This window comes from Mastigoproctus giganteus, chromosome 7 (assembly GCF_048544385.1).
Source record: "Mastigoproctus giganteus isolate SK-2022 chromosome 7, ASM4854438v1, whole genome shotgun sequence".
Lineage (NCBI taxonomy): Eukaryota > Metazoa > Arthropoda > Arachnida > Uropygi > Thelyphonidae > Mastigoproctus > Mastigoproctus giganteus.
Window position 1 is genome coordinate 198,654,503 of NC_143581.1, and position 24,908 is coordinate 198,679,410.

Here is a 24,908-nt window from a genome sequence, read left to right on the forward strand (position 1 = left end):
AAATTCCAGTCAACATCTGGAAAGTTAAAATCCCCCATTATAAGACATTCTGATTTACTGGCCCACTCTTTCTCTGTACAGCTGTTTAGTATACTCATCAGGCCTATAACACACTCCTACTTCAATTTTTGTTTTCCCAATGCTTACATCACACCAGACTGACTCAACATTGCACTAGTTACCCATGTTGGGGTAATTCAGAAATTTTTTTTTTTTTGACTGGTGCAGCATAAGCCTCAGGCTTCCTTACACCATATGGCTAATAATAATAATGTTGACTGGATGCAATGCCTTAGATTTAGTATGCTTCTTAATGAAGAGCATAACCCCTCCACCACTCCTGTTCTGTCTGTCCTTCCTGTATACATTGTACTCCCCATATTCAAATTCAGCATCACTTATGTTTGAGTTAAACTATGCTATCCATACATACAATCTAAGTTAAACTATGCTATCCATACATACAATCTGAGTTAAACTATGCTATCCATACAATGTCTGCACTTGATGACTTAATCGTACTTCAAATACATCAAATTTATTTACAATGCCCCTAACATTCGTATACATGCACATGTTCTTATTCTTAATTACCTTTACACAGCCCCCTGTAATCACTGGTTCTATGACCCACAGCAGGACTGAAATCCCTGACACACTGCTTTCCAGGAAGCAATGCAAGGATAAACTACACTGCTGCTCACAGCTCTAATTAATCTATTACTCTGTGTATCTCCCCAAGCTAGCAGTTTTCGACCCACCTATGCCATTGCCTCGATAGCATCAGCAAATATTCTCACACCCCTTCTATGTTGTTAAAATTTTTCTATGGTCTTTTTGATTAAATTACTTGGATACCCGTTATTTAATAATAATTCTTTAATAGTACTGATTTCCACTGCGATTATTTGTCTTCGCATATTTTCAAACATCTATTCAATAATTTTAATAATAACTATTTTAATTTTGTGCAGGTAATTAGATGCGGATCATTTTATGAATCGGCCTGAATCCATCTGCTTTCTGTACACCTGAGAATATAACCGGTCTTTCTGCTTTCTGTACACCTGAGAATATAACCGGTCTTTCTGCTTTCTGTACACCTGAGAATATAACCCATCTTTCCCTTTAGACACTAACATATCCAAAAAGGCAAGCTATTATTGGCTTCAATCTCAAGTTTAAACTTAATAGTGTGATGAATGCCGTTTAGATGTTCTTTGAATTTATGTAATTCTTCCTGTCCATGTTCCCAAATTATGAGAATGTCATTCATGAAATGAACCCGTGGGAAGGCCTTAAAGTGATCTGCCAGATGACAGCCCACTCAAAGTTCTCCATGAATAGATCCATGATAATCAGTGATAATGGGTTCCCCACGCCAAGGTCTGACTTTTATATATATATATATATCATCTTTGAACTTGAATAAGCTGGTTCTAAAGCTAATTTGATGAGATTTATAAGGGTTCTATTAGATAATATCTTATTGGTTTGCAACACTCTTACTTCCCAACCTGCGATTTTTCTTTCTATGATGTTAATAGCCTGATCTACCGGGATGTTAGTAAACGTCACTGACATCAAGACTTGCTAAAATGCTCCCTTTTTTTTATGTATTCCTGTTTAATTACTTTGATAAATTCTTTTGAATTAGTGATTATGTTCTCCTTGAGCGGTGATAAAAATGTTACCAGCTATTTGTTTAAATTCTGCGCCAGGCCAAATGTATCACTTACAATTGGCCTTATAGGATTACCTTCTTTGTGGGCCTAATAACCTTGTATGTTCTTTTGTTCATGCTGTTTTTTTCTAATATCATTTTTGTGGATTTCATGATATACCTTTCTCTAGCTTTAGTTTGGTCTTTCTTAATTTCTCTGTATGTTCCCTGCTGTCTAATATGGTCCGTTACTTTAGTAATGTAATCTGCTCTATTTACTATGACAGTAGTGCTGCCTTTATTAGCTTACTGACTACATAGTAGTGATAGAAATAGGGGTTAACAAGGGAATGGAGGAATGAGATAAAACTAATCTTATAGTGCAAGTGGCGTGAAAAAATATAATCATAATTTAGCATTTTAAACCAAACTTAACAGGGGAAGAATAGAGGGCATTAAAAAACTTAAAAGAAGATAACTCCATTAAGATAATAAGAGCTGATAAAGGCTATAGTTTATTTCTTGATGCTAAACAAAATACTTGAGATAAATAGTTGTTTTCCTAAAACTTTCACTTGGAATTGGAATCATAAATATAGTTAAATTAAATTTAACTGTACTTATGATTTAAAAAAATATATATATGTTTATTTAATAATACATATTATATATATTTATATTTTAAAAAACTGCACACTAATTCGCTCAAAATTCTTAGACATACTGAAGTCTTAAGCACTTTCTCTAATGCAATAGAATTTTTAAGGTAATTCCTATATGCTCAAAAATTCAGGATAAATTTGGAAGGAGGGGGAGGAAGAGAGATGAAAATTTATTTCTGAAGTATAATTTAATGCTTTACTTTCAGGGAAAAATTAAAGACTCCTGCACTTAGGCCATAGATGGAATTCTTCCTCTTGCTCAGATTTACAAACCTGAGGGGGCATAAACTGAAATTGAGGAAAGACAGTTGTAGAATAGATGTGCAGAAATTTTTCTTTAGCCAGCAGGTAGTTGATTGTTGGAACAAACTTCCATCTATCATAGTGGAAGTTGATAGCTTAAATAAATTAAATGAAGAACTGGACAAACTTTTGGAGCGAATGGATGGGTGAAATGGGAAATGTTTTTTTTTTTTTTTTTTTTTTTTTTTGGCTGATGCTGCATAAGCTTGCTTTCTTGCATCATATGCCTCTACTAATGCTAATGACAAAGCTCACATATACTGTGTGAAAAGTTCTAATAACAAGTCTACACTGGATAAAGTATGAATTAGGTAACACGTTCAAAACATCAATGGTCAAAACAACCCTTTTCTAGTGTTTTACCCAGTGTGAGTAAAACACTAGAAAGTGCCTAAGATGACAAACCTTTAGGATTTATGTCTGTAAATGTGATTCTGGCACTCTGGCTACAGTTAGTGATATAGCATGTTATGCATCACCGAAACAAGAAAAGATTATAATAAAGCAACAAAAGAAAGGAGGGGAAAAAACACCTTAATATTTAGATAAAAATAATCTGAATTCTCATTATTAGACTTGTCCAGGTAATATCTGCCAGTAAAACAGCTGGAAATTACACTAATTGTTACACAGGTAGGAAAACATATGAAACTTGCATGAAATGCTTATTTTGAGATGACAAGTTATTTCCAAGGAAATTATTAGCATTACCAAAGTTGAATACCATAGTTCTTGGTAAAAGACTGTTTCACAGAGTTGCCATAGATTCTGTCATTGTTAAGACAATTTGCTATGTATGATGAGGACTTTCTCTCAGTTAGTGAGCTCAATGTTAATCATATAGAGAATTCATCCTTAATTGATTATCACTGCACACCATGGATTTATCCCAGACGTCATAAATTTCACAAGCAGATTACAGAGAAAATACATGCTGAAGGATACCATGGCTGCAGAGAACAAGATTAAAATAATTAAGATATACCTAACTAATTAGTTTAATTGTTAATTAATTGTCAATTAACTGTTGGAACAAACTTTCATCTGGTGTTTCGGAAGTGGGCGGTTTGAACAAATTCAAGGAAAAACTAAAACTATTAGAGAGGATAGACAGGTGGTATGTGGGAAGGGTTTTTTTCTTTTTTTTTTTGCTGATGCTCTATAAGCTCACTTTCTTGTGTCATTTTACACTACTAATACTAATAAGTCTTTCTACTGATATTTTCTTCATTTTTTTTATATAGATTTCAAAGAAAATCTAGGTATAAACAGAGAAGAGATATATTCCAAGTTTCATTATGTCTGGCCATGGATTGAAAACCATGCAAGATTTCAACTGCATCATTCTAAATATAAAAGGCAGGGTTCACAATTCCTCAACATTTAAATTCTAGCATGCATATAAATAAATGCGCATAAATGCACGCACGCACGCACGCACACACACAAAATATTACCTTCAAAACCTCGAGAATAATCATAATACTCTCTCTGACGATAACTTTGCCTTCGGTATGCTCGTCCCTCTTCTGATCCACAAAGATCATACTGCTTTCTTTTCTCGGGATCACTTAAGACAGCACACGAATTACCAATAGCTAGATATGAAATATTTTTTGTTTAGTATTAAGTTTTCAAAGAGTTAAATTTATGATAATACTAGAAGGCTTAATATGCTTACTAAAAACTTCTTAAAAATGAAAACACTTAACAACTAAATTGACTGAACTTCTACAGGAAAGGAGATAAACAGAACTGATTAATGAATTCTAAAAAAGTAAGAAGAAAAGTAGGCCTGATTAATGAATAGAATTTAAGATATTATTATTCACCCTATTTTAGATATAACAACACAACACAACACAAATATAATTATCAATCATTTATAAAATACAGAACATTAAATCAAAAGTATTTTAAATGCTATCCAAGAACATACTAGAATTCAATATAGTTAGTCAGGATAAATAAAAATAACTAAGCAGATCCATGTTAGCCACTTGATTTTTTTAACCATCTTTATGGATTGGTAATATACTGGAATTCGAGTCCAAGGAAATCATAGCCATCACTTACCAGCATAGTTCACAATCTTGAACTTTTTTGATCATGATGAACTGGGTTGTTTCCATTCCACACTGGTGCATTTTGTTTCCAGCATATCACAATGAACCAACGTCGTCTCTTGAGAAATACATATGAGAAATTCTTGACCACTGACAGAATATTGTTTCAGAAATGGCAGAGCACAACCCATTCATTGTTCATTGTGGTTTTTATCTGCTCTTGAAGCATTCGACTGACACACACACACACTTTGTTAAACTCTAATTCTTGAATTACATTGATTGTTCCAAGTGACAAATTCAAGTCACGTTGCAATTCACTCACTGTATTTCTTCTGTTCTTGTAACCTGCATTTTCTATGAGTGCCATGTAGTCTACAATTCTTGCTCCACCCCTCCTTTAGCAAGCTTCTATACTGACTCTTCCACCACAAATCTCTGCACACCATTTCACTATACTGCCAACTCAAAACATTTTTATGATAAACTTCTGCCACCAACTCATTTTTTGCATTCAAAAACTGAATTACAGCACAGACCTCATTCCAGGACCACTGTTCCAATCAAGCTGACTTGTTCAACTGACTAGTACACACAACGTGCAGTAAATGGTGGGGTGAACTGATGAATAATGATCCCTTCTGACACAACCACCATAACTATAGCTCCTCTGAGGTGAAATCATATATCTTGTAGATCTACTTTATGACCTCCTCTTACACATCTCCAAGTTTCATAGCAATGATAAATGAGAAATGTTAAGGTAGTTTGCTACTATTTTATTTATAATTAGTACAGCCTCCAAAAACAGTAATTTAATGACAAATTTTTAATAAATTTTAAATTTTTTCCCTTTACTATTTTATTATCCCCCCACATACAATGTATGTGTGAGCGCATAATAAAAGAAAATTGGCACACAAATTAAAAACATGTAATTTAAGAGCTAATCTACCATACAGAATAATGGAAAGGAAGTAGGGGATTGTGTGCAATTACCTCACCAATGCACAGCATTAAAATCCTAAATCATAGGCAATTATAAGTTGTTATTCATGTTAAATATATGTAAAAAATTATTTTTATAAAGTTTTTTGAAATGCATATTGATCACACACAGAGAATGAAGTTACAGTACAGAAGAGATATGTTGCTTGTCACTATTATGTAATTTTTTTTTTCTTTTGTCCTTTTATTTTGCTATTGAATTTTGCAGTTTAAGTTTTTATTTCATACTGTCTTAGTTTCAGGTTTTCTTTAGCATGATAATACATGGGCATTCAAAACAGTATGTGTTATGTGCAGCATTTTACAGACTGAAGTGCAACCAGTGTATTTTTGTGAAGGAGTCTGAACAAGTGTTGAAAATGTTGAGGTGGATGGCATTTATTCAGCATGTGTGGGTAGAATGCTGCATGTGACATTCTGTCTGTATATGCTGGTACATTTTGAAACTAGATGAGCTTTCAATGTACTTCCTCAACCAGTTACAATGTCTGATACTGAAAAATGTATTAAGTAACCCAAAAATTTTTATTTTTGCTTTTCTGTATGTTATTTATTTTGTTTTCATGTAGATATTATTTTATGCAATAAAATAAAAATAATGTGTGGGATTTGTGGGTGACTATATCTCACATAAAAAATGAGATATAGAGTCACTCTTTTTTTAAATTAACTATACAAATTAGAACTTAAAAATTACAAAATACTAATGCTATTTGGTCTTATCAAAGTTATATGAAGTTGGGAGGGCACTTTCATGTGTTTTTTGTGATCAGCAGGATTTTAACTGCCAAGTTAATACAATAGTTTTATTGCTCACAGTTGTCAGCCCTTGAATTGAAACTGGACAGCCAATTAATACCAATACAAGGGCAACAATGGGGCATTAATTTTTTAGGACTAATACCTTCCATAAAACTGATGCTTCTCAAACCAACAAACTTTTCCCTCACAACAACCATAATGGAGTACCTATGTATTTGTTGAACTGTTCAGTATATCCCAATGACAGTATAGTGGTTTTGTCATCTGCCACTCTTTTGGTGATCCAGGTTTGAATCTGATCAGAGACTAGAGGAGTTGCTAAATGACTCTTCAGTTGGGGCAGCGGTAATCTGATTTCAGCCAGAGGGGTGTGGGGGTTTGTCTCTTGTACGTTATTCTGGTTTTTTTCAGTTCACACAGCATGCAGATAAGTCCATGAACACACACACCTATACAGACATAGAAGACACTGGTGCAATATGGCCTAAATTGCTGAAGCACCTAAAACAATAACAGCTTCATAGCAAGTTGCCCTAGTAATGAACTACTTTCAAACAATATATGCCATGCTAATCAGTCTTTTATTTAAAAAAAAAAAAAAAAAAAAAAGAGACACCACTATGATAGCCTTCCAGTATTTACTGGTACCTCCCACTCAGACAGTAAGTGGTCACTTTTAAGTAATGACAGATTAACATTTTGCCAATGCCATTTGTTTAAAGGGTACAATAATGGGGGACAACTCACTGTGAAGGCTAGTTTCTTCTGCTGTGAACAGTGTACTAACAAGGTAGTTTAAATTATGTTAGCACAGCAAAAACGATTATAGGAGACTGTAAACAAAAAGACATTATCAGTTTACACAATTTTCTAATTCAGAAATGCCAAGTGCTCAAAGCTATGTACTGACATATGGTAATATGAAAAGAAATTTTCTGGATACTTTCTTTTCATTGAATTTTATATTTTCCAAGTCATTTTATATATATATAAAGGACTTAGAATTCTGCGGAGTATTGGATGGACAATTTTTCTTTCAGAATTTCATTTTTAAATAGATACATATGTGCAGAAGTTTACCTTCAGCCAGCGAGTGGTTGATTGTTGGAACACAAACTTCTGTCTGTTGAATCATTTGTTTGATAATCACGTAGAAAACATGTAAAATATAAAAACTTGCCTTTGAAAGCTTCAGCGGCACCTGGAGCTTTATTCTTATCTGGATGAAACTGAAGAGCTAGTTTTTTATACTGCTTTTTGATATCTGATTCACAAGCATCTTTACTGACTCCTAGGATTTCATAAAAATCTTTAGCTCTTTTTATCCTGTATGACAAAATACAGTAAAAAAAAATTATATTGTATTAACACACACACACACACACACCCACACACATATAAGAATGTATGATATTCAAATAGAAGTTTAATAGAGAGGAATACCCTAATAATGGGTAGCAGAAATTACATCTTAAAGTGCTAAATAGCTTATAAAGAATGTAAATATATGTTCTTTAGAAAATGTACTAAAAATGGATGCCGTGTTCTCTGTATAACTTGCCAAGCCTAGGTAGATGCTAGAAGAGCAAGGAAGTTGAAAAAAAAACTTGAAGGCAATAAGAATACATAATTTAAAATAAGCACAACTAATGTATGCTAATGAGTAATATGAAATTTAGCAATGTCTAAAAAAATTTGGATAACATAAAACATTAATACTACAAAGAATTATTAGAATAGACTATCAAAGCCAATATCTTCAGGGAACTATAGCTATTACAGTCTATCCAGGACATAGCATTTTGAACTTCAACATTCACTTAGATTATAAAGGCCTAAAGTTACAAGACAAAAATTTAAAATACAGCCACTCCCCAAATTAAATAAGGGTTGCGTTGTGCAGAACTCTACATAAGTCGAAATTTCTCTAAATGCTTATGCAGCACTTGCAAATTTGATTGAAGCAAAAAAGAAATGTTCGACAAACATGTAAATAGAATTACAGACAATCCCGTACAACATGGTTTCACTCTAACACAATTGATAAATTGCGGCAATCCTCACACAACACTTATAATAACACAGTTTCCTTCTAATACTGTTAAAGAATTTCGGAAAACCTCGAATAACAGGGTATTTTTGAGCTTTTGTGGGGGGAATCCCTGCTATTATGTTGGATGTAATTTTTCAAAATTTACACTCTTTTTGAATCCCCACTGTTGACCTGCTAATAAAAAAAATTTGAGAAATCCCCGTATTTTATTTTGTTGGGAAATCCCCGTGTTATGTTCTGTGCTATTGAATTTGTGCTTGTTGAACGTGTGGAAAAATCTAGATTTCAAAGTTTTATTACTATTGGACAGCACGCCAAGCAATCCTCGGCGTGCTATCCAATAGTAATAAAACTTTGAAACCATCCAAAAGATTTAAGTCGTAAAAACATTGAAGTTATGATTCTATCACCAGTTGTACTAGGTTAATACAACTTCTTTCATTCAGCCATTAGGTCAAGGCATTATATCCACCTTTAAAACTCATTACATCAGAAAATCATTACAATGGATTTTGGAAAAAAATTATTCCAAATCTATTGAAGTAATGGAGGCATGGAAACATTTCTCAATTATGGACTGTATCAGAATCATAGCTTTATCGCTCAAAGAAGTAAAACAGTCAACATTAAATGTGTGTGTGGAAAATGTATGGCCAGAGCCAGTTCATTTAGGAAATATGGTCGAGCCAGCAGAAAACGGAATCGGTGCAATAGTAGAACTTGCTACGTTGGTAAGAGGGAAAGGTTTTGATGATATGACTACTGAAGCCCTTGTGGGTAGCAGAGTTGATAGAATTGCCCTCCTCCCCACACCGAGTGGAAAAGACCTGAGTTTGAATCCCATCAATAATGGGAGGAATATTTATAGGTCTTTTTCACAATGTGGCTGAGTTAGTCGGACTCAGGCAAGGGTAGCATGGTTTTTTTTCTCCTGGAAACTCGGGAGGGTTTTTTCCATCAAAAAAGAAAATCGACCTCGAGACACACGCAATTTATAGACAATATACGCAGAGCAACATGGCCTTAGTCACCGATGCTCCTAAAAAAATAAAAACATATATGATTACTGAAGACGTTCAAGAATTACTGGTAGAAAAGAGGCTGGCAAAGCGGATTTGGTGGAAATGGTATCGGAAGTAAAACCAAATCAATTCAGAGGATGATAGCGCAGATGAAAATTCTGAAGTTCCAAATTTTACACTAAAAAGCATAGGGGAAAGTTAGCAGAGCAATTAGAATCTTATTTTTTGAATGTAGATTCTTGAACGAAAGGAGCCCAGAGTTCAAAAGGGAGCTTTAAAAATGCTTGGTTCCATACAATAAAATTCACAAAGATTTATAAAGCTAAAGCAAACAAAACTAGATTACAGATTTTTTAGAGAGAGAGAGAGAGAGAGAGAGAGAGAGAGAGAGAATACAAGAAATCTAGAATGGTGTATTTTTGTTAGTTTTGTTAACGAAATAGGGCATTTTTGTTAGCTTTTCGAATGTAACCTCCCTTTTTGTACCTTTTCTTCGTCCCGCATAACACGGATTTGCACAACACGACATTTTAAAGGAACCCTAACTACTGTGTTATACGAGGGTTACCTGTATTTATTCAATTTTTTTTACCTCACGCACAGGAAAAAGTACAAAAGTGTACAAAATTACAAAAATTTCAAAATTATAAAATTACAAAAAGAGAGAGGAGACAGGCATGTCAGTAAGTTTTACCTTTCGAGCATCGTTGCCAGAATTAACTCTCCAAGATGATAAGCACGTTGCTGTGGAAGTTGAGGGCTGTGGAGATTCAGAAGGAGTTTTTTCCAACACATCACAAAATTTCTCTGCAACTGCAGAATCAGCACTGGTGACTTCACTGCATACTTTGTTTTGGAAACCAGCATGATGCTTGAACCTATTAAACTACCCATTGCTTGCCATGAACTTCTCTTGGGGTTTGCCATACTTATCCTTAATATCTTCATAAATACTTCTTGCTTTTGCTTGAATTGCCACTGGACTCAGGAGCACTTGCTTCTGAATCTGATTTTCCATCCATATTATTAATAGCTTTTCCATCTTCGATATAGCACCTGAATGCTGTTTTGTGATCACTGTTGATCTTAAATGCGTTGATCCTTTAATATGTTCTTTTATACGTGCACTGTTCCTTAAAACAGTATTTACTGTTGAAGCAGCGAGACCTAATTCCGTGCAACAGGTGACAAACTTTGTCTTGTTTCCTAGCACTGCCAGCACTTGCACTTTCTGTTGGTCCCTTTCCCTTCACCATTGTAATACGTAAATAGGAATGAAGAGAAGGTTCTGAAAATTTATTTATGTTTTTTATATGACTGAAGATTTCAGTGAAGGGGAACTCATTTCACCATAATACTATAACGTAAAAACCCACAGAATTACAATTATCAGTATTATCGCAAATGCAGAAAATACAAAAACCCAATACAGAAAATACAGAAAAACCCAATAAACCGGAAAGTGCAATTTTTTTTATTGTTTTATGGTAGTGGCCCTCCAGAAATGTGTTTTAAAAAAATATCACAAAGGCGTTCAAAATTGATTCTTATAACGGATTGTATGATAACAATGAAAGTGTAGTGCAATTTCCATTATAAAAATTACCTTTAGGAGAGAGAAACACCTTAGTTATATAGCGAAAATTTCAACTTCTGAGGTCTTGGAAGGAATTACCAAAAAAAAAAAAAAAAAAAACATAATATGTTATTGGGTTACATTATGATATTTTCACGATACCTCCATTTATTCCTACAGGATACAAAATACGTTCCATGATTTTTTTAAGTTTGCACCAGCTGGCAAAAAAACTTACATAAAGTCGAATTTCCATAAGTTGAGTATTACGTAAGCTGGAGAGTGGCTGTAATTCAGGTAATGATCAACACAGGTGGAAAGGGTAGTCCCATAAATTTTCTAAAGGACATTCACTAAACTTTTTTTAACAAAGTTTTAACTATCTTTTTTTTTACTATCTATAAAGATGCATAAGAATCACTTCAATAGACTGATTCAATATCAGTTCTACAGAGCTATAAGATGCTTAGTATCAGAAAGTATCATGAAATATTAAAAGTTTTAAAAATTATCTAATGATCTACCTATTCATTTCTGAATACCAAGGTCGTATTTTGAATACACCATCTGTTCTTTCATTATGTCATTACTCTATAGAGATTTTATCTTTAGGAAATTAAAATGAATGAACAAAAACATTTATAAATATTTTCAATAAAATTTTTGTTTTTAAGAAACTATTCAAAACCATTTGACATATGCAAAAATTATCTTATACTGAATACTTTACCATTATCTAAAAACAGTAGAAATTATAGCTCATTCAATGCATATTTCTTCTCGGAAACCATTTATGTATTCATCAGTACGTCCCACCATTCCAACTTCAAAGAAAGCACTACATGAAGGTTGGAAATTCTGGGATGCTCTGAATTCCGTGTGCCCAAAAAATTTGTGCACATGCCACCCTGGGCACACTTGGCATGGGTTTGCCACCTCTGACATAGGCTATCCTTATACTGTATATTTTGAGGTAATCCTCACAGAGTCATCTATTCCATTTTTGAAAAAACAGTATAAATAAACTAGTTAATGTACACAGTGAATTACATTTCAGGCAAATTAGCAAACAGTGATAATTCATGATTTTTTATAAAAAAGATAGCTTATAAGCAAAAACCAAGAGCAATTCATTTCTGCAATGAACAGTAATATGAATACTAATATCCTTATTGCCCATTCATTCCTCCAAACAGTGCACAGCAACAAACATAATATTGAGTACTTCAGCTACAATATACAGTATAAGGATAGCCTAATCAGAGGTAGCAAACCCATGGCAAAGCATGCCCAAAGTGGCACACGTACAAATTTTTTGGGCACACGGAATTCAGAGCATCCCAAAATCTCCAACCTTCGTGTAGTGCTTTCTTTGAAGTTGGAATGGTGAGACATAATGAAGAATTTGTGAAATGAAATTAAGAAAAAAATTGTATATTTAGTACACTTATTCAGAACATAAGTTATTGGTAAAGTTATGTGAGATGTATATCCACATTCAGTATTTAGTGTAGCCTCCATTGTTAATTACGCTTTGTATGTGGCGTGGAGATTGGAGATTATTCTTCATTAATTCCCATAAATATTTTAATTGCTATTTACCCTTTACAGATTGTTCAGAATGTCAGCTAAACCAGCAAAGAAACAAAAACATTCAAATGAAGAGGGGAGTAGCAGAGAATTTCAAGAATCTTGGGGTGAAAGATTGGTATTATTAAGAAGGATAATAAAGCATTATGCATTTTGTGTTCTGAAACACTAGGGTAGTTTTTCAAAAGATTTAACCAATTTTGTGTTCTGTGCACACAAGGGTAGTTTTTTAAAGATTTAGCCAACTTTGGCATGTACCCTTAAAAAGGTTCGCCACCCCTGGCCTATATAATATGTATGATAAAAATAAATAATAATTGCCAGATTTCTATTGATCTGATTTAAATGAAATCTGAGAAGACCCAACAAATCATTCTAAAAGATCAGAATGTAAAAGTTAATGAAAATCCATCCACTGGGAGTCAAGTTATTACATGTGGATGAACAAAGAACTAATAACTGTGGATTTCTATTTGTCTAATTTTTACTGAAATCTGGAATGGCTTGACAAATCTTTTAAAAGGCCAAATATAAAAAGTTATTATAACCACCTGCACTAGGTTACCAAATGCTTTTGGTATCTTTATGTAATATTGAAATAATTTGCTGGATATTATAAAAAAGATTCCACATTTCATTACTTCCCCTGACATATGCAAAAATGGAGCTAATAAGGTTGTTTTTACATAAGTTATTCTTCTGCTTACCACAAGCATTTCTTACGAACTTCCTTATGTACCAAAATAGCAATATATGTTTTATACAATGGCCTTATTCGCTTTTCCTTCTCTCTTAGCTATCCATATCACTCTCAACTTACAGATAAAATACATGTAAGTATATTATATTAGAGAAAAATGAATATTAAATTGGCAAAAAAAAAAAAAAAGAAAAATGATGCAAGGAAGCAAACTCATAGAATATCAGCCAAAAAAACATAGCTGAGTGATCAATGTAGAAGTGTAGTCTGAAATGACTACATGACAGTGGAATGGCTCAACAAATCTTTGTAAAAGGGCCAAATATAAAATTTTATGAAAATCCATCCATTAGGAATTGAGTTAGTACACACTGTCTGAGATGACAGTGATCAAGGTAGTCTGAGATGACAGTGCCTCAAAGCCCACATGACCATTAAATATCATTAACAATAATATTCTTGTCAAAATGATTAGTTCTAACATCCTCTGACTTAGATGGCTATGCCAAAATTTAAACAGAATGCTAAAAAAAATTACCTGCTTCTTCTGCTCCTCCCTTCTAATAATTTATCCAATATTTTAAATTTATTCAAAGTATATACTTCCACAATACTAAGTGAAAATTTATTCCAACAATCAAGTACCCAGGCCGAAGGAAAATTTAAACAATCTGTTCTGCAGTTATCCTTTTACAATTTAAATTTATGCACCCCTATATGTGTGTTGTCTCATAAAGAGTAAAGACACCACTGCATTTAGTCTATTCAACCCTTTTCAGGCCTTGAACGCTTCAAATTAGGTTACTACACAAATGCCTAGTTTCCAGATGCTGAAATTTACAGTCCAACTATGGCTTGGTAAAAATATCCTTTTGTGCTTCCAACAAGGTTAGTTGGAAGAACAAAAGGGTATCAACAAGGTTAGCTGGAAGCACAAAAGGCTCTGCAACTATTTCAACAGCTCTATATCCCTCCTAAAATGAAGTTTACAAACATGTATGTAGTATTTAAGATGTGGCTTAACCTTGCCTAGTTGTTCATGCTGGAAAATGTCAGACTGTACAAGTATCTTCAAGTCTTTTTCATTAACAACTACTTTCAGTTTGGTGCTACTTAAATGAGACGTTAGTGTGGGATTATGTACCTTGCATTCTTTGATATTAAACCCATCTACCCAGTTTTTTTCAGATATTCTTGAAGTAGAATATCCTCAATTAATACCATTAACCACCCTACCTACATTTGTATTATCAACAAACTTGGACAAAATGTCAAATATGTCATTGTGTACTTTTTTGTGGCCACCAGGGTTCCCCCCATTCGTTTCTGGAGCTTCTGTACTTTGGCATAAGGTGGCATGTGTGAAGTGTAGGTATGTGCCAGTGTAATGTTTTGTTTTTTGTTATGATGCAGGCTGGAAACTGGAGTTCTGCAGCCAGAGGGCGATCAACACCTGGTCGATCGCTCCCTGACTCCCAAATTTTTCTGTGAGGAGGCATGCCATATTCAATTGTACTGGGTTCTTCCAGAGAATTGGGGATATCATCGAAATGATGGGGAAAGACAGTGAGAGAAGTGTGGGGACTAAGTTAGGTTACAAAATGAAGACAGACGGAGATAAGGGCAGAAGCCGGCATTCCCATGGAAGCACAACTGCAAACTTGGACATTTTTTTTAAAAATTTATTTAATTAGGTGGTCCCAGCCAACATTTGGCAACCCCACCAAACTATAATACAGTTTACCGTTTCATACACAGATATTATGTTACCATTTAGAATACCACACACAAAATGCAAAGTGAGGTACAATATCTTAAAAATGAACATCCTCGATTGATACAACTTACAATATTGAATATCACACAAAATGCAGAGAGCAACAAGTACCTGGAAATGAAAAATGAGGTACAATATCTTACAAAATGCAGAGAGCGATGAGTATGCTGTTCTGTAACAGGTGGGCACGATCCCACCTGTTACAGAACTGCAAACTTGGACAGCAACCTTGAAATGCTTACATCAAAGCCATTAATAAATATTAACAACAAAGGGCCTAAAATAACATTAGTCCACAAAGAGCAGTGGCCATTTATAATTACTCTTTATCTCCTATGACTTAACCACCCCTTTATGTATCATAATAACTTGCCTCTAATGCTTCAATGCATACAACAATGATATATGTAGAACAGCAGCAAAAGTTTTGCTAAAATATAATTAGATCCTGGTGTCACATCAATGAGTAGTTTGATTAAATTTAAAGGATTGATAAATTTTTAGAAGGGAATAACAGATTTTTTTTTTTAAATAACTGATGCTGTATTAACTTGTTTTCTTGCATCATTTTGCAACTACTAATATTAATCTCTTGAGCAAGCCATGCAGAGAAAAAATTTTACCCAAAAAAAAATTTTGTCAGTCTAGAGTTAATTGCCAAGATTTCTTGTTTTTGAATTTTAAACAGCCCAAAGGGATATTCCACATTTTGAAATAAAAAAGTAGAAAATTTTATATTTCTTTACACAAAACTTCTATTGTTATATGCAAGGTATCTCCTTGGATCATTGGTCAAAATTTGAATAACAAGAAACTATTAATCAAGAGATGCACATACAACGGGCTGCCAAGGTGATTACTTGCATCACATTCTAAACCTTAAGATTAAAGGAACAACTTATAATGTTTACGTTTAATTTTATATTGGCTATACAGTCACCAAATATCATCAGTTTAAATAAATCTAAGGCTTGTTAAAAAAAAAAAAAAAATAGTTGCCCACTTTTCAAGACTGTATGACATGCAGTTTGAGTGACATAATAGTGCGCAATGTGAATGAACCCAAGCCTGAGAGTTTTCAATCTAGCATGATCTGTAGAATACTAGTATTTTCACAAAAAAAAGGACCTCCTTTTCCAAACAGTGTAAGAAACAATACTGCAAAGCTTAAAAATAAATGCAACTTATTACACAGAACCAACTGAAGTACTAATCTAGTTGCCAAAAATCAAGGTGGAATAGATCTGATTACACTGTACTGTTCAATAAAGTGAATTTTGTAACCTTATTCCTGTCTCCTAAATATTTTGTTAATTTGTCTGTTCTATGTTTGCTAAGTTGATCATATTACATGCAGCTTGACTTATGCCATGCCGTGAAAGTGTGTTCTTTTAATAACTGTGTACAAGTATACTCACTGTAAATCACATTAGGAATTACTTCATATTTGCCTATTACATTTGCAGAATATGATACTAAAAGAAAATAAACCAATCCTTGGTGGAAATTCAGATCTTGGGTATCAATTCATTACTTCAACCATACTTCGACTAAAAGTCAGGAAGTCCATGCCCCATCCTTCTAGGTTGACATGCCCAGGGTGTTTATCGCCTCCCCACTTGCCACTGTTTTAAAATCGGGAACTCCTTTTCCGATTTTAAAACAGAGGGATTGGAATAAACACCCTACATAAGCTAAGCACCCCCTTCCTCAATGACACAAAACAATCAGAAACAAAACACAATCACAATAATCAACCAAATCACAGAACTCAACCATACAATCACTCCATTCTACAACCACACCCACTACGTAGAGTACCCAAATAATAGATTTCAGCCGAATCCTTGAGTAAGTTGCATGTCCTCCATATCTTTTTCCTTTCTTTCCTTTTTTTTTTTTTTTTTTTTTAAAGAAGAAATAACTAGAAGAATTAACTCAAAACCTTTTTAATACTTATAGTATTAAAATAGTTATAATATGTTTAATTACTTTTTAATACTGTTTAAAAGCCATACTTATAAATTTGGTTGGTTCTGTTCTATTTGAAACTATAAGATATATGTGTATTTAAAAAACATAACAGAAACATAATAAAATCTATAAGAAAAATAAATATCACATAAAACAAATAGACATGGTTTCAAGAAGTCTGCAGGAAAAAATTGAAAAGTTGGCAATTATGGAGATGCAATCGAGAATTTTTTTTTTCTGAAAAATTAGCTTATAAACCAAATTATAATAATCACTCATATATTAATAAAGCTTAAAATAATGAGATACATTAAGAGAAAAATATGCCCCCCCATAACTCACAGTACATTTCAAGAATGCTATGGTGTTAAATCATTAACAACAGTGTATTTTGTTTTAACCAATGGCAGCATGTTATGTGAAATAAAAAAAATAATAAAATATAAATACTAGTACAAAATTTGTTTTATAAAGCAAGTATTCAAAATAATTTTTTAAACTGAAAACACTCTTCATTTTAGAGTTGCATCTTATACAGAAGGAAAATATGGTAAATAATTGTGTGAAGATTACCGCTGAACTGCCTCCAACTGTTCTTGAGTATATTCCTGTTTTGGTTCTTCTGCAGAATTTGGGCATTCATTTCTAGTGCTTGCTGATGTCCTCCTATGAATGTTGGGGCTTTTCTTCTGCTCATTATGAATATTATTAGTTTGCTGCTGGGAATCTGGCTTATAATTAGTTGAACTACTCAATTTTTCCAACAGTTCAATCAAATCTAAATAAAAAATTTTGAATTTTACAGGTTACTGACATAATTAAATAAAAAAAAGTAATATAAAAGTAAATTACACCACATTGCATAGTTTTTAATTTATGAAACTAAATTCTCATGAGATCTTTTGATTTTTGGGAGATATACATAACTGTGATTATTGATGTTCACAAACTATCTTAGTTTGTTGCAGAATTACATGACACTTTTTTTTTTTTTTTTTTAATGGTACATTATGCTGTTCTGCAAATTAAAAATAAAACTTATCTTATTCTTGTTTAATACTTTAGTCAATTTGTTTAACATAATGGTTTAATTGCTGCTAGGATGGAAACTTGGAAGCTTAGAACTGTGGTCATAGACAGCAAGCAGTCTCAAGTTTCTCAATGCAGGCCATTTCAGGTCATAATTCACCATGCAATCAATTTTCCACATACATGTTTGTATGTGAAAAATTTATTCTGTGGAGTTTCAAATAGCCTTGACTATTTGACAAGGTAAAGAAATATCTTATGTCTAATACAGTTAGGGAAGGATGTCACATGGTTGTTTTCCATTAAGATTATTACTAAATATATTACCAGTCACAGTTACAATTTTAACTTAGTTACAATTCTAAGTTTGGATTATTGTTACAATAGAACCAGAAACCAATGCTCCCAGAAACCTGATGTGCATACAGGCAAGAGGCCTGCCAGCAGTATAAATTAACTGCTGGCATGCCTCTTGCCTGTATGCATATCAGGTTTCTGGGAGCATCAGCAAGAGGAGTCTGTCTGCAGGTAAGGATTTGATCTATTTGTATTTACTTAACTTAATATCTGGTTCTATCTAACAATAATCCAAACTTAGAATTGTTTATTTGAAAATTATAATTGTAATATTCATAATATTGGTAATTGCAAGGGTAATATTGATAATTGTAAGGGCAATATTGATAATTGTAATATTGGTAATTGTATTCAAATTTGTAACCCTTTCTATTTTTGTTCCCCCAACAGTATGGTCTGATGATGGGTATCGGTAAGATACCTGAAACATTACCTTAATACATAGTAGTTTAGGTGAATAGCTTAATAAACTATATTATTAATTTCACGGGGTATAAGAGTGGTAATATATTTAGTAATAATCTTAATCTTATGGTCTGTTAAGCCCACCTGACACTCCATTATCAGGGCACAATCTTACTCACTATTACAATTTACAACACTAATTTTATATTGCAGACCTGTGTGCATTTTACCAATTAATGGTGGGTGAATAACTTGGCAATTGTGAGCCTTACCAAAAGAATAAATTTTATATATAAATTTTCAAGTGGACATATAAACATCCCTACTTGAACATTCATGTATTTACTGAAAGACTTTTCAGGTATTTGTCTAGTACAATAAAAGAAGTGCAAGAGAGGGTTATGTCCAGCTAAAGGATCCCGTTTACAACTGAGGCACATGCCTCAACTGCAGTGCTGCAAGGGATGTAAGACAATGTATTCAACGGTTTACATATTTAATATAGTTAGTTGGAAAAAGGAAGAGAGAATTTCTAAACAGCTGCCCTGAGTACATAAATTACCTGCCTTTGGGGAAAAAAAAAAAAAAAAAACCCACATTCTGACTCTGTATTAATAACACTGACACACCATTGGAACTTGAAGAAATTTTTAGAACTGCTCAAACTACATTATAAATATTCAAATAACATTGTAAATTACCCACACATGTAGAACTATGTACTGGGTAGCCCATAAGTAAGAAAACTATTTTGAATAACTGCTGATGTAAATATAAATTATTTGAAAAATAATTTATAATCTTTTTTTATTGTTTCAGCATAATTTGAACACAGGAAAAGTACCAAGAACCATACAATGAAGGAGAGGATTGAAACTAATAAAGTGGCATGCAAAATATGAAAATATTGCAGAAGCTAGTATTAGTATTAGTAACGGCCGCATGGTGCAAGAAAGCCTATGGCTTATGCTGCACCAGCCAAAAAAAAAAAAAATCCGAACAAAAAAATGATAAAAAAAAAATAAAATAAAATAAAATAAAATAAATAACTAAATAATAATAATTAATAAAAAAAAAAAAAAAAAAAAAGAAATTAAACCTATCATCCTATGTGCTTTCCTTACCCGAAAGTACTATCCACATGACCTTTGAATTTCCCCAAACTGTCGGCCTCTACCACCCATGAAGGCAACTTATTCCAGTAATTTATAACTCGCTGGCTAAAATAACACTTCCTGCAGTCCAATCTAAATATTCCCCCCCCCTAACTTGAATTCATGTCCCCTAGTTCTAGCATCATTTATAATCTTGAAAATTTTGTCCTCATTCATTTTACTGATGCCTCTCAGAGCCTTAAACACCTCAATCAAATCTCCTCTAAGGTGTCTAGTTTCCAAACTCTGCAACCTACATATTCGAAGTTTTTCTTCATAAGGACGCCCTTTTGCCGATCTCACCAGGCGAGTTACCCTTCTTTGCACCCTTTCAAGAAGCTCAATGTCTTTCTTTAGGTGCGGTCTCCATACTTGAACACAGTATTCCAAGTGTGGTCTAACATAAGCCTTATATAATGGGATTATCACGTCCCTATCTCTACTTGCAAAAGTTAGACAGATCATCGATAGGACACCATGGGCCTTCCTTGCAACCTGTTTACAATGCTCAGAGAATTTCAAGTCAGACTGTATCGTAACACCCAAGTCCCTTTCCTCCAGTACTGGGTTTAGTTGAACTCCACCAAGTGCCATTTTTCTGACCATTCCTGAAGTCTATCTAGGTCTCTCTGAAGAAGCTCAGCTTGACAGTGATCATTAACTACTCTACCAATTTTAACATCATCTGCAAATTTAGACATCACACCCTCTATCCCTTCATCAATGTCGTTTATGAAAATTAAAAACAACAGTGGTCCTAATACTGATCCTTGGGGAACCCCACTTCTTACATCAACCCAATCTGAGGAATAGCCATTTATCACAACCCTCTGCCTCCTGCCCTGAAGCCATCCTTCTATCCATCTAAGGATTTTCCCATTGATTCCAACCTGTTCTAGCTTAAAAAGCAACCACTCATGTGGGACTGAGTCAAAAGCTTTGCTGAAATCTAAATAAACAATGTCAAAGTTATTCCCTAAATCCAGCTCGTGAGTGATCCTTTCGAAATAGCGAACCACATTTGTTAAACATGATTTTCCCTTTACAAAACCATGCTGAGTATCCTTGAGAATTTCAATTCGATCCAAATGATCCTGAATTCCACCCTTGATCATTGCCTCCATGATTTTCCCTACCACTGAAGTCAGACTGACAGGTCGATAATTTCCAACTTCATTTTTAGAGCCACCCTTATGTATGGGAGATACATTTGCACTTTTCCAATCCAAGGGAATCTCCCCAGAGTCTAGTGATGCTCGCATAATTAGCCTCAATGGTTCAATGCACTCGCTTGCCACCTCTCTTAAGATTATAGGGTATATTCCATCAACTCCAGGAGCCTTACTGGTCTGTAGGCTCGAAAGTTTTTTCATTAAATAATCTTGCGAAATTTCAATATCATTAATTACATATTTTTTAACTTCGCGCCCACAATTTCCCATTGCCACAAAAGGCTTTTCATTTGTAAATATCGATGCAAAATAACTGTTGAGTTCATCTGCAGCAGCAGCTGGTGTATTTATTACTATCTCCTTTCCCTTACATAAAGGTCCGATCTGGTTTGTCCTGCTCTTCTTGGCATTTATATATGTGAAGAATTCTTTATCCCCCCTCTTTGCTCTGTTTGCTAGTGATTTCTCATAAACTGCCTTTGCCTGTCGAACCTTTTCTGTGGCTCTATTACACATCACCTTGTAGCTGTTATAGGCTTCAGTACTTTTTATTGCTCTGTAACCTTTCCATGCCACCTTTTTCTGCTCAAGTAATGTGGCAACTTCACTATTCATCAAACTTGGAACCCTTCTTGGGGAGTATTTTTTTAATGGTATATACGCATTCAAGGCATCTGTGATTAATGTTTTAAAAGCGTACCACAATTCAATTGTATTCATTCTCTGCGCGATATCTACCCAGTTAATAGAGGCAATGTAATACCTTAAGGCATCGTAATTTCCTTTTCTGAAATTAAAACCCATTCCTTTGCCTTTTACTTCTGCTACCTCTCTCATCATCATCCACCGTAGAACTCCGTGATCACTTCCTGCTACTGGTTCCTCCACTGTCAGCCCTGTTATGTCATCTGATTCATGTGTGATGATGAGGTCTAGGATATTCTTTTGTCTAGTACTTTCCCTGACATGTTGATACAAATAACAGTCATCTAGTTGATTTAAAAATTTTGTTCCCCATGTTGAGTTTCCTTCCCATTTACTCCAATCAATTAGAGGCAAATTGAAATCACCCATAATAAGGCATTGACGCTTACTTGTCCATTCCATTTGCATGTAGAGGCTTTTGTCATAATCTTCACAATCACCTGGTCTGTAGATTATTCCTACTCGCATTATACCTTTGTTTCCAACTATCTCACACCATACAGACTCTATACTAGCATGTGAAATGTCTGAATCCGGGAGAGCTATCGTCGCACTCAGGCTGCTTCTGATAAGAAGCATTACCCCACCACCCCTTCTATCTTACTTATCCTTCCTAAATACATTATACAAGCCGTACTGAAACTCATCATCCCCAATTTCCGGGTGGCACCACGTCTCTGTAAGCCCTATTATGTCCGCGTTACTTGTTTTAACCAGCAGTTCGAATTCGCTCATTTTATTGACGAAACTTCTAACGTTACTGTATAAACAATTAAGATTTACTGTACTTGTATATTTAACAACCCTAACACAACCCTTGAAGCCTCTTAGGCTCTCTTCCCTGATATTAGATACCCGCTCACGTGAAAAGTCTTTGCCCACAGAACATCTAGATAATACGTCCAGTTGGGGTAACAGATAAGAACTCTTAAGGTATGTGCAAGAGTTACATTGACCAATATTATCAGATAAACACGTGTCAGTATTACCCACATCCCCCCTAACTAGCAGTTTCCCTGAACCTTTAAGGTATCCTCAATAATACTGGCAAAAACATTTGCACCACCTTTGTTTAAGTGTATCCCGTTTCTACAAAACAAATTCCTTCTACCTACAAGTGTGGGCCATGCTGATAGAAATTTACCCCCTAAAGCCTTGCAGATTCCTTTAAGTCTTGAGTTAATCCACAAGGCTCTTAACATATAATCCCTCCTATCGTGTCTGGGCAGAATTGCAGACACATAGACATTATGGCCTAGCTCGCAACATTTCCTCAGCATGGTCCTGTATTTTTCCAACAAAAAGTGCAAGCCAGTTAAGGAAATTTTTTGGACATAAACCACCCACAAAAAATAACCACAATAAAGATTGTGTTTGCATAATCCACCAAAACCTGGAAGACCTTGCATCTCAAAGATGTGTGTCAATTTGGAACTTGTAAGAGAGAGAGCAAGAGAACATCAAAGAAGTCCAAAAATATCTCAAAGATAGCAAAGTTTGGAACCTAAAACCTCCCATGTTGATATCACTGATAATATTCTATGGACTGATGAAGCCACATTTAAATTAAATGTAACTGTTATTTGCCAAACTGTGTTTATTCCTCTCAAAACACATCCCTATATTCTTTAACAAGGATTTAAAAACTTTAGCTTGGCAGGCAGTCTGGGGTGACATTTGGACTGGTGGTATTCTCAGACTATTTTTCTTTGGTGGAACCATAATGGGAGAATGATACCTGAGACAGCTAAAAGGCAAAATCATTCCATTAATACAGTTTGAAATCAGTTTTAAACACTGCTTGTTCAGGTAGGATGGAGCACAGGTGCACAATCCAAAATCTGCAAATTCTTAGACAAAAAGTTCCAAGATTGATGGATTGGAAAGTGGGGTTCCACTAAATGGCCACTACATCCCCTGAATTTAACACTACGTGATTATTTTCTGTGGAGATGCTTAAATGATAAAGAATTAGTAAACAATGCAAGAAAGCAAGCTTATAACAGCAACAGCCAAAAAAAAAAAAAAACCATATCACCTGTCCACAGGTGGTGGACAGGTGATATGGTTTTTTTTTGGAAGAACTAGACAAACTCTAACAAGTTTGTCTAGTTTTTCCTTTAAATTTATTCAAACTACCCATTTCTACAAACCAGGTGAAAGTCTGTTCCAACAATCAATCACCCTCTGACCGAAGGCAAATTTTTGCACATTTGACTTCCAACTATTCTTCCTCATTTGAATTTATGCCCCCCATAAGTAGTCTGAGCAAGAGGAAGAATTCCATCAGCAGAGAGCTTACTCAATCCATTCAAGGCCTTAAACACCTGTCTGCAGATTTCAGCATCTGGAGACAGCTCCAGATGCTGAAATCTGCAGACCTGAAGCCTTTCCTGATAGGAATATCCTTCTGGTCCTCTCACAAATTGAGCTTCTGGCATTCCCCTTCTTGAATAACTTCTCATGTGTGAATGTAGATGAAAATGCTCATTCAGTTTATCAGCTACGTGATCATGCTCCAGTAGCTGATAAACTGAATGAGTATTTTGCATCTACATTCACACATGTAGAGTTATTCAAGGAAGGGAATACCAGAAGTTTATCAAACTCTAACATGGAGCTAAGTGATTTTGTAATAACTGAGAGCAAAGTGGAGAAGAAATTGTTGAAGTTAAACACAAGAAAGGCACCTGGGGTAGACGGAATCTATCCAGTTATATTAAAGGAGGTGACAAAGGAAGTAAGCAAACCCTTAGCCATAATTATGAGAGCATCCTTAGACTCAGGGGTGGTCCCCATGGACTGGAGGTGCAAACGTGTCCCCAATTCACAAAGGGGGATCAAAGGGTGACACAGAAATTGCAGACCTGTTAGTCTAACTTCTTTTCCAGGGAAAACAATGGAGTCACTGGTTAAGGAAGCGATGCAGG

General features: G+C 34.4%; 1 protein-coding gene across 1 annotated transcript in view; it reads right to left on the reverse strand.

Annotated features, from left to right (window-relative positions):
* Positions 1–24,908, reverse strand: part of LOC150083542 (dnaJ homolog subfamily B member 12-like) — a 106,323-nt gene that overhangs the window by 45,709 nt on the left and 35,706 nt on the right. The window contains exons 2-4 of the mRNA XM_090377349.1: positions 17,730–17,934; positions 7,645–7,790; positions 4,086–4,226 (exon numbers count right to left, since the gene is read on the reverse strand). Of these exons, the coding sequence (XP_090233475.1) occupies positions 4,086–4,226; positions 7,645–7,790; positions 17,730–17,934 (492 nt within the window). The remainder of the gene's footprint in view (positions 1–4,085; positions 4,227–7,644; positions 7,791–17,729; positions 17,935–24,908) is intronic.